The sequence below is a fragment of the Typopeltis vanoorti genome, chromosome 7, assembly GCF_054136105.1.
Source record: "Typopeltis vanoorti isolate ZY-2024b chromosome 7, IOZ_Tvanoo_1.0, whole genome shotgun sequence".
NCBI lineage: Eukaryota > Metazoa > Arthropoda > Arachnida > Uropygi > Thelyphonidae > Typopeltis > Typopeltis vanoorti.
In genome coordinates this window covers 52,806,314-52,818,487 of record NC_143555.1, presented here as the reverse complement: position 1 = coordinate 52,818,487, position 12,174 = coordinate 52,806,314, and the positions used below count along the sequence as shown (strand labels likewise).

At 35.1% G+C, this 12,174-nt stretch overlaps 1 protein-coding gene across 2 annotated transcripts in view; it reads right to left on the bottom strand.

The window, feature by feature from the left end:
- The window catches only part of LOC150104678 (histone deacetylase 8-like), a 210,845-nt gene that overhangs the window by 62,292 nt on the left and 136,379 nt on the right, over positions 1–12,174 (bottom strand). For both annotated transcript variants that reach the window (XM_090395875.1, XM_090395877.1), the window contains 2 exons: positions 10,985–11,093; positions 2,767–2,939 (listed from right to left, as the gene is read on the bottom strand). In XM_090395875.1, the coding sequence (XP_090252001.1) occupies positions 2,767–2,939; positions 10,985–11,093 (282 nt within the window). The remainder of the gene's footprint in view (positions 1–2,766; positions 2,940–10,984; positions 11,094–12,174) is intronic.

The following is a 12,174-nucleotide window of genomic DNA, read 5'->3' as shown; positions in this document are numbered from 1 at the left end:
AAAATTGAATTTCATATTGAAAAGAATAACATGTAAGAAAATTTTAAAGCAATTAAAAGTTGAGCAGCTCTCAAATGTGAGCTGTAGACTAAAATACACAAAGATTATTGAAGAAAATTGAAAGAGTTTGAGAACAGGAACCTAACCTTGGAGATAACCCTGATTGATTCAGCCAGAGAGGCATGTGGTGTGTCTGCAAGGATAGAAAAATCAGAACTCCCTAGTGGACACAGGAAGTAAAAGAAGCAGTGAAGGAAAAAGAAGAAAGCATATCAAAAGTTCTCAGCAAATAAGTCAGTTTGTGCTCTTAGAAAATACAGAGACAAATGTAAGAAAGCTAAACAATGTTTAAAACTAGCTAAACAAACGTCATGGGAAGACTTTGGTAAGAACATAGAAAATAAATATCAAAAAGTGGCAAAATATTCTGGAGTTTGTTGAAGAAGCTCAGAAATGGAGGAAAGAGTGCTGTAAAAGGAATTAGAGATGATAAAGGTGGCATGAAAACAGGAGAAAATGATATCTTTGAAGTATGGAGTAATTACTTCGAAAAATTGCTAAATGAAACAAGCAGTGATAGCACAGTGGTAAAAAACAATCAACAGGCATACAGTCAGGAATATATATCCATACTTGAAGTAGAAAAAGCCATCAAAGGCTTGAAATGTGGAAAGGCAGCAGGAGTAGATGATATTCGACCAGAAATGCTGAAGTATGGTTGGTATAAAAGTCTTACAGTGGCTGCACTGCATGGTTCAGAAGGTGTGGACAGATGGACAAATTCCCAATGATTGGAATTTGTCTCATAGCAGCCATATATAAAAAGGGAAATAAAACTGAATGTGAGAATTACAGAGTTATTTCCCTACTGAGTGTTCCTGGTAAGATTTATGCTAGTATACTTGAGAAATGTGTGAGAAGAATTGTGGAAGAAAAGCTTGGTGAAGAACAAACTGGATTCAGGCCAAATAGTGGCTGTCAGGATCAGATCTTCACTTTATGACAAATAGTCGAGAAATCATGAAATCAAACCTATTTAAGTTTTGTTGATCTGGAAATACGCCCTAACTAATTTCCTTTCTTACTCCCTCATGACACTTTGTGATTTCTTAGTAATTTCCTTTTTTTTCTCCCTCATGACATTTATGTGATGTTAGTGGTGTATTTTTCTCTCTCAAGACACTTTGTGATGTTTGTGGTGTGGTCCGCTTCTGACACTTCCCTAATATGCTACAGTTATATGGTGTCAATGGGGCATTATATCAAGCAATACTTAGCCTTTGAGTTGTAAAACAGCAGTTAGGATTGAAGGAAGTACAGGAAGATGATTTAATCTTAAATCTGGTGTGAGACAAGGATGTACATTATCCCCTCTGTTATTCATTATCTATATGGATCATATTATGAAGGAAAGTGGTATTAAACCTGATATCAAAATTGGAGATGTTAATGTCAGCTCTTTGCTTTATGCAGACAATGTTATACTTCTAAATAAATCTGCTACAAGTATGCAAGATTCCCTGACTAAATTGAATAACTGTTGTAATAGATAGATGTAGTATGTAATAGATGTAGTATGAAGATCAGCAACAATGAAAATAGTCAGAATCGTTGAAAATGTCAACTGCGTTGTGAATGGAGAACCTGTGGAACAAGTAAAACATTTCAGCTACTACTACTATGTAGTGAAGCAAGTTCTAATGTTGAATTTCTGGAGCATTTTAGCAAGTTTTGGGGAGAGAGAGCTGATGTATGGTAACGAAATAAAAGCTCTTGGTGGAGAAGAATTTTCAGCAGCAGACAGAGAGAAATTTGTTAATCTTCTTTAGGTGAATCCATTGTTAACAAAAGACCTTTTGAGAAAATTCAGTTCGTAATCAATTTCTGTTTCATCTGTAAAAAATTGATTACGATAAATAAGTAATCGATAAATTGATTACGAACTGAATTTTCTCAAAAGGTCTTTTGTTAACAATGGATTCTCCCTTAAGAAGATTAACAAATTTCTCTCTGTCCGCCGCTCAACTGCTGCTGAAGATTCTTCTCCACCAAGAGCTTTTATTTCGTTACCATACATCAGCTCTCTCCCCAAAACTTGCTAAAATGCTCCAGAAATTCAACATTAGAACTAGCTTCACTACGTTTCCTAAACTTCGTTCCATACTCAGTTCCATCCTTTCCTAAACTTCGTTCCATCCTTTTACGCATGGAAGAATATAAAAGAGACATTTCCTACAACAGAACCAGAGCTAGCGCTTTCTCTAGCCATGTTCTCTTCTCTATCAACTTGGATGAGGGCTGCCAACACCTCGTAGACTGGCCACTAACTTATAATATCCATGTGTGCTATGATGAACTTGAAAGAAAAATAATTGAATCTAGAGAAATATCGCTTGATTCATCTCATATTAACAATAGCCTTAGCTATAATATCTCTGATGCACACGTTGCCACTATCCAATACTGGCGCACTCACGCCAGCTCTCGCACGTAGTCAACTTCGTTGGAAGTCAAGCACGCATTCCTCTTTTAAATGTACTTGTGTTTTATACTAGATCTGTTAATGTATTTTATCATGTCTCTGTTATTTTTTATTTAATTCTTTGCCTGTGATACCTGAAGAAGTTGATATATTCAACGAAATTAGTTGTATCTTAACATTAAACTTGTCATTCTTGGTATAGAGTCATTTAATTTCCTTTTTATATACAGTTCTACCGAGTAAATAATGAACATATATATATATATCAAAAAGGATAAACATACCACCACCTAGCAAAAGGAGAGGTAAATGCCATGACACTATTAATTCTACACAAGATCCTATTCCATGTGGAGTAAGGTTGAAAGAAACCATAGGATCACCTGCTAAGGTGTCAGCTCCACACTGACATACAACAGCATCTGGTTTGAAGCTGTTGTGAGCAGCAGCAAGAATCCTAAAAAATATTTAATCAACTTTAACAACAAAATATTTTAATAATAAATAGGCATTAAATACATTCTAAAAATTATTTATGGAATCCCTTATAGACAATTCTTAATTTTGCTAGTAGTCTGCTTCAAGCCTGATAAAATGCTCATTACAAACATAAATAGCATGTAAGAATTCTGGGAAGTAAAATGATGCTTACAGAAAGGAGTAGAGGGTTCAGAAAAATGTGGAAACCTCATATGTGGTGGTTATACAAGGGGTGAGGGGTTCTGATTAACACCTAGAACAAAAATTGATTGATTTTATTTTTTATGTATCCTAAAAGAAAAAGAACACATTATTAAATTTGATGAAACATGGGGGTTAAAGGGTTTTAAGATATGTTTTTTCTTGTGGTTATATCAGTTGCTTTAATATTATTCTTGTTCTAGGTGCTATCAGAACATTCTAGAACCCCCCCCTTTGCATACTCTAATGTAACAGACAAGATTCATATACGAAGTTACATTATCTTATCAAATTCCTGATATGTATCCACAAGGGGTGTATTGAATTAATATTATGATAGTACTACATGAAAGGAGCCTCTGTAGCTCAGTCAGTATAGACGAAGTCCCTCTGGTCAGAAAGACCTGGGTTCGCTGATCATCAGTGATGTGAGGAACCTTTATCTGGTCTCTTTCGACTAAAGATGAGTTAACCTATCTCATACCGAAGCAGAGGGTTTTCCTTCCAGTAACTTGGGTTTTCATCCCTCAAAACAGACAAACTGGCCATGTGAACACGTGTAGCTTGGTCATAATCATCTCCCTAGTATGGCTGAGGGAATAGGATAGGATATTACATGAAAACATTACATAATTGCTAACTTCCAATCAACAATTTTTCTCCAAATTAATCTATTATCTATCAAGACTACAATATTATGTCTTATATTTCAGTCTTCTAAGCTGCTTCTTATTTTATCAATCCATCTAGAAAATGGTCTTTCTCTGGGTCTTTTTCCTGACATCTGGGCAAAAAACACTTATTTTCCTAATCTCTCCTCTCCCATTCTGTTTAAGTGACAATACCATCTGAGATTAGCTCTGCAAACACATTCCTGAAAGTTAACAATGTCAAGGATTTTTCCTAACATCCTCATTTTCAATATGATACTACCATGTATGCCACTTCACTTCCCTATACTTTCTCAGAATACCCATATCTCTGATCTCCAGTCTTTGATCAAGTGTTTTATTTCTAGCCCAGATCTCAGATTCCTATGTTAAAATTGGTTTAAACCCTGTCTTGAATACAACTAGTGTGTTTTTAATAATTCCTCTCTTGTTACATTTAAATTTATTCAGTAGACTTCCTACCATACCACTTTGCTAATTCTGTTCTATTTCCATATATAATTTGCCATCTTCACTAAAAACTGTGATTAAGCATTTAGAGGAACACGAGAATAATAAAAAAATTCAGCAGCAAAATGGAGAACAACAAAGCATGGAACACTTCTTTGCATTTGTTACTCATTAAAAAACTCTCAGATAAAACTTGGAATTATTAAATTTAAGAATTTTGTCTGAGTTTTCTGACATATCTCAGAAGTGGTGGTGAAGATTTTGGAAAAGTTGGTTAGGGCTAGCATTTGGACTGAGCAATCTGATCAACATTAAATATAACAAAAGAAATGCTAACTGTAACGTGAATTAAGCAATTTTTTAACATTAATGTACTTAATTTAGTAATTCTTGAAGAAGTTGATTGTGTATAAACAAAATCACTTGAAACTATAAAGAAATTTCATGTGGCCACATATCATGTCATTTATCTTATAAACAACAGATAGTAACCACATATTTGTATATGATTTATTTATTTTTACTTTTTTATATTTCTATCCTTACAGACAACTTCACTATATGCTGTCTTTGCTGAGTATCAGTATTTTCTTAAGATATGCCATGCAGTCTCGAACATTTGATTTGATTCTTGCTTTCAAGCTCATTCCTTTCATCCGAAAAATATTTGTATACTTGAGTCTGCAGTACAACTTAGATTTTTTAAACTTCTGTATACAGTTTTCTTTGTAAATTGCATTTAAATCGAACTTAAAACTAAATCGATTGCTTTCAGCATCAAATCCTCTCTATGTTTTTGTCTTGAATCAATCTGAAGACACAGAATAAACAATAATGTAATCAATACAATTTCTTTCTTGATTAATCCTTCTTAAGAACTTATATGTTCGAACATTTTAGCAATTACAAGTTAGCAATTACTCGCGTTAGTTGTCTGAACAGAAATTCAGCCCGACTTATACTCAACTCCTTTCCCTTCCCTGCCAAATGTTCCTTTAAATTCTGTAGGTCCTGGATATGAGAGGTACACAAATATAGTCAGCCCCTGACTTATGACAGGGTTCTGTTCTGATGATACAGTTGTAAGTGGAAAAGGTCATGAGTTGGAAATCACTATATGAACCCAAAGGATATATATGTTAATTAACATGCCTAATGTTAAAATCTATAGGTCTGTTTTATAGTTTGATTCACAATTTTATTCTTTGTTACAGTGAAATAATACAATTTTGAAAATATAACAGAATTACTGTGTACAAGTACTCTAGTTAATAAATAATGGAATATGGGTGTACAATATTTCTCTGAACTAACCATAATAATTAGCTGGAAACATATGAAGGACTAATTCTTTAAAGCCTGCTGCTTTATTAATTGGATGATTCGCCAGAGGAGTGAGGACAAACTAGATCAAAAACATATTTTTCAAATCAGGTATTGCAACAAGGCAAAATAATAATGGTTCACATTATATGTGCATAACCCAAGGAAGGTTCAGATTATTCAGGAGTCAGATGACAGCAGTGTGATCTTCTTTAAAAATATGCATATAACATCCAGCAAAGTTTGCATTATTCATTCTATCGATCTACACACACACACACACACACACACATGGGGGAGCGGAACCCCCCCCCCCTTTCGAGTCTTTGAAATTTGAGTTATCAAAATTCAAGAACTGGCCTACCAGTCTGGAACTCAGGGGGTTGGGCGCCATAGGTGCTGGGGGGAAGAACCCCACTTTCGAGTTTTCAAAATTTGAGTCATCAGAATTCAAGAAGAACTAGCGTACCAGTCGGGAACTCGGGGGTTGGGCGGCGTAGGTGCCGGGCATACCCCCCCCCCCTTTCGAGTCGCAAGATTTCAAGGAGAACCGGCCAAGCAGTTCGCAACTCGGGGGGGGGGGGGGGACATATATATATATAAGATCCATTTCTTCAAAGAAACAAATTGCAAATTGCCTTATTAAAGAGAAGCACCTCTGCCAATTTTTCAGCTGTTAAATTTTTTGGTGGAGCTCAGCTTCTTGTTCTCCTCTTTTCTCTCTTCTTCTTCTTCCTCTCCTGCTTCTAGCTTTATAAGGTTTTCATTTAAGAGCTCTTCCTCATGCTTCCTCTAACTGCTCTATTTCTTCATTGTCAATCTCCAACTATTTACTTAGTGACTAGAGTTGGAGGTTGACAATGAAACCATTTGTGAGGTTTTGTCTATTTTGAACCATAAACTTGTAAACATCTATTTTCAGCTAATTCTTTCAAACACCATTCACACACTCTGCTATCACCACGATCCATGCTGCATCTACATTCTTTCATCATCATCAAATTCCTGACATGGACCCTCAAGGGATATACAGGATATGATAGTACTACATGAAAAAATTACATCACCACCAACTTCCTATCTGCAATTTTCCGCCAAATCAATCTGTTACCTGTCAAGACTCCGACATTATCAGATTTTAAATTTCTGTCTTCTAAGGCATTTTTTACTGTATCAATCCATCTATATCTTGGTCTTCTTCTGGGTCTTTTTCCTGAAACCTTGGCAGAGAACACTTGTTTTGCTAATCTTTCCTCTTCCATCTGTTTAAGTGACCATACCACCTGAGATTAGCTCTGCTAACGCATTCCTGGATGCTGACAATGTCAAGTTCTTTCCTAATATCCTCGTTTTTAATATATTGCAATTAATGCAATCTGTTCACACACTTAATCTTTCTCAGGACTCTCATATCTGCAGTCTCTAGTCTTTGGTCAAGTGTTTTATTTCTAACCCAGCTCTCAGATCCATAAGATAAATTGGATTGAACACTGTCCTGTATATAGCTAATTTAGTGTTTTGACTAATTTCTCTCTTATTCCATATGAATTTATTCAATTGATTTCCTACCATACCAGCTTTGTTGATTCTATTGTCTATTTCCATATTCAATTTACCATCTTCATTAAAAATCATGAATAAGTAGCCGAAATGTTGTACTTGTTCTATAGATTCTCCATTTACAATACAGTTGATATTTTCAATGTTTCTGTATATTTTCATTGTCTTTGTTTTGTTATTGCTGACCTACATAAAGGGGTGGCCTTCTCTATAAAGGGGCCCAGGTGCAAGAAACCTTTTGGGGCCCTAAAATATTTTTTGAATGTAAAAATTAAAGGATTCGAAATAAATGTATTGTAAAACCTCTTACCTGTAAATGATTTTGGCACAGGAAAACAAAACAAAACACATTTGAAATAATACATTTCTGCAAATGTTTACCGACTGTGCCCACTCGATCATGGGGCCTGGGTGCATTGCACCCACCGCACCCCCAAGATGGCCAGCCCTGCCTACATACCACATCTATTTCAACAGTTATTCAATTTAGTTGGGGAATCTTGCAGACTTGTACCAGATTTATTTAGAAGTATAACATCTTCCGCATAAAATAAAGAGCTCAAATTAACATTTCCAATTTTGATATCACGTTTAATACTACTTTCCTTCATAATATGATCCATATAGATAATGAATAACAGAGGGGATAATGTACATCCTTATCTGACACCAGATATAACATTAAAAAAATCTTCCTGTACTTCCTTCAATTCTAACTGCTGACTTTCAATTCAAATAAAGACTAAGTATTGCTTGATATAATGTCCCACTGACACCATATAACTAGCGTATTGAATAGCTTCTCTCTTGGCACCTTGTCATATGACTTTTCCAGATTTACAAAACTTAAATACATATCTTTATTATATTCCCATGGTTTCTAAATTATTTGTTGTATACCGTGAAAATTTGCTTCTGACAGCCTCTATTTGTCCTGAATCCAGCTTGTTCTTCCCCAATCCTTCTTAACTGTTTTTCAAGTATACTTGCATAAATATTACTGGAACACTCAGTAGAGAATATCTCTGTAATCTCACTTTCAGTTTTCAGTTTTATTTCTCTTTTTGTACTATGAGAGCTCTACTCCTTCATTTGGAATTTGTCCCTCTGTCCAGGCCTTCTGAACTATGCAGTGCAGCCACTGTAAGACTTTTATACCTCAATACTTGAGCATTTCTGGTCAAATATCACCTACTCCAGCTGCCTTTCCACATTTCAGGCTTTTGGTGGCTTTTTCTACTTCAAGTATTGATATGTATTCCTGACTGCATGCCTGGCCAGTGTTTTTTTTTACCACTGTGATGTCATCACTGCTTGTTTCATTTAGCAATTTTTCGAAGTAATTACTCTATATTCAAGGATATCTTTTTCTCCTGTTTTCATGTCACCTTTATCATCTCTGATTCCTTTTACAGCACCCTTTCCTCCATTTCTGAGCTTCTTCAACAACCTCCAGAATAACTTGCCACCTTCTTGATATTTATTTTCTATGTTCTTACCAAAGTCTTCCCATGACTTTTGTTTAGCTAGTTTTACAGATTGTTTAACTTTCCTACATTTGTCTTAGTATTCTCTAAGAGCACAAGTTGACTTATTCACCAGGAACTTTCAATATGCTTTCTTTTTTTCCTTCACTGCCTCTTTAACTTCTTGTGTCCACCATGGAGTTCTGATTTTTCTATCCTTGAAAAACAAAATCACCATATGCCTCTCTAGCTGAATCAATCAATGTTTTCTTCAGGGCTTGCCACTGAATCTCCAAGGTTTGGTTTCTGTTCTCAAACTCTTTCATTTTTTTCTTGAATAATGTTTGTGTATTTTAGTCTACAGTTCACATCTGAGAGCTGCTCAACTTTTATTCTCTTTAAAACTTTCTTACATGTTAATCTTTTCAATATGAAATTATTAATCTTTTCAATACTGCCTCTTCTCTCCATGTGAATTTGTGCACATTTTTATGTTGGAACATGGTGTTAGTAATAACCAGTCCATGTCCTGGGCAGAAATCCAACAGGTATTTGCCATTATTATTAGCTTTGCTCTTTTCCCCAAATTTTCCCATTTAGATTCCCAACAAGTACCAACTTTTCCTTTTTCATTGTATCAGTTGTTTTTTCTCTAATGCCTCAAAAAATTCCTCCACTTTATACTTGCACATATCACTTTACTTGATATCGCCTGCCATTCAAGAAGATTAGCCTCGTATTTAATGTTGAATACTATAGCTTCTCCTTTTCCTTGATTGTCATTGCCTGAATATAACAATTTGTATTTATTGCTGAGAAAGATCTCACCAGTTTTTGTCTTTTATGTATCAGTCACTCCTATTATGTCAATCTGGTACTTATTCAAATCTGCAGCTTGCTCCATTTCTTTGCCCTTCAGGCTTCTTATGTTGATAGTACCAATCTTGAACTCTGTTTATGTTGTGTTGGGGTGTGTTTCAGGATTTATTCCAGTAACTGACTTTTCACTGTTCCCTGGTGAAAACAACAGGGGCCCTGTTTAACCAGGCGATGCCCCAGCCGGAATGAAATTCTTTCATGTTGTACCAGTATTTTATATTGTGGTTTAAGCCAATAAGAATACAATTTGGTCGGCTATATCCCAAATTGCCAGCCCATCCTCATTCGTTTAGTATCCAGGTATTCAGTATCCTAACAGGGTGCATAACGAGAAGGTGAGGACTGAACATTAGGTCAGAAGTAGAAGTCGATTTGCTGCATTCCTTTAAAGACTATGTGGAGGTCTCCTCTCAATTATACAGCTTTGACTCTTAAGCACCCCTATATCCCTTTAGAACAGCGGTCAACAAAGAGGTCGATATCGACCCCTGGAGGTTGATATGGCTATTCAGGGGGGGGGGGGAGTCAATAAATGTCTAGGGGTCAAAAGGGGATCAATAAACACCTAAAACGATTTTGCGATTTTGAGTAATACCAACTGGCTGTTCGTTGAGCCAACAAGGGAGAAGCGCATACTCTCCCCGATAAAGACATCTAGAATAGAGACAATCAGGGTTAGGGTGCATTTATCGCTCATAGCTATCACAGTGGTGTTCAGTGATCTGATAACTTTGAATTTACTGTGTAATTTTTTTTAAAAATTATAGTGGTGGCCCTGATAGTAAGAAGAAGTGCTGACAGTATTCACAAGAGTATTTAAAATTTGGATTTATACCATCATTTACCTATTAAACAATGAAAAGGGTGAAGAAATTATTATTTTTAAATTGAGGAATTTATTATTGATAACATTTATTCATTTATTCATTTATTTAACATGATGGGGGTCAATGGTCTAAAAAGTTTGTGGCCCCCGCTTTAGAACCTCTGAGGGTTTACAGGCCCTCGGTAGCAGCAATAGCCTGAGCAAAAGTAGTTTTTTAAATAAATGTCTAGAAGGCATTTAGAATATTTTTTGTGATGACCATCATAAGAATGAGAGGTAATAAGTTGCATATGTTGTTAGTTGAGAACTGATTATAATAATAAGTCAAAAAAGTAGTAGTAGAAAAAAAAATCATCCATTGATAACATTCAAAGTGCAAATGCTGTTCTTATTTCATCCAACTGCATCTTGCAGGAATATACATATATTTATGTGTGATATTTATATGATTAGTACTGATCCACTTCTGTGATAATATAACACATATGTAATTTTTAATACATTAAATTTATAAAAAATAATTGATTATGAATATAACTTCTTAATTAAATAAACAGTATATCATTACACATAGAACTGCTTGATTCAATAAAACGCACTTTAATTATCTAACAGATCTATGACAGATTAAGAAAATGTTACTTACTTTTGTACTACCCAGATGTATTTCTCATCTTTAATACCATCATGAAAAGGAACATTTACTGTATAATACTGTCCATTTCCCTTTCCAATATCTGTCACAGCACCAGTTCCTAAAAAAACAGTTCTCAAGAATTATCAATTATATAACTGAGATAATTAGCAGTTTTCCACCCATCATGTAACTGTCACCCATTAAAGGTTGTAAACCTATGTCCAGCAGAATGTTATAATAACAATAACAAAATTATATATTTTGTAAATTGACACCTATAAAATGATCTTTTTTTTCCCCACTCATATATACAGAAACTCATCTAAACTTTAGTAGCACAGAAGGCAAAGTGATTAAATCTGCAATTAAGCAATGGAAGTTCAATGTATGTAGAAACAAAAGTGGCAGCTGGTTCTTGAAGGCTCTGCAAGAACAACTTCCTTATCAGTTATCAGCTGTCTCTAGTCAGTGCAATGGATACTAGGATGACATACAAGGATGTAGTGAGAAAGTCTGAGATGACCTTCCAGCTCCAAATGCCATTGCATTTTCCTTGATCCCAATGTGACCAGGAATCCAGCAAAACTGACATCAAAATTAAGGATTTCTCATTAGATACAATAATTGTAGATCATCACATATTGGATGCAGATTGTACACAAGAGAAGAGATATAGCCTGTAAAGAAATCAATGGAGCGTGTAAATCATACATTATCTGTAGCAGTTTTCTTTTATATGCAGAAATGCAAGCTGTATGTTAGTTGGCAAAAGTGAGAGGCTGCATGATGAATTGCAAACCTCCCACGGGGAAAGACCAAATATTCAGTGCGGATATATATTCATCTGTCTATATTCATGCTGTAAGCTTGTATAATCTCTTTCACATACGTGCTAAACACACACATATTGTAGTTTGTTGTGTGTAATACTGAACTTCCCAACTTGGTGAAAAAATCCTAGCTCACACATTCATAATAGTGTTTCACAACCAACAGCAAGAGAAAGATATAAATTAATTTATTGAACTTACTAATATTTTGCTTACCCAGATAATCATGGATGCATTTTTTGTTCTTTAAGGTTAACTGATTTACTTACCAGTCTGTCCAAAGTGGACACAGGGAGCCTTGCACATCCTCTTCTTTTCCGAATAGCCTACTTCTACATGGAACCTTTTGAAAACCAAGTACTCAATAAA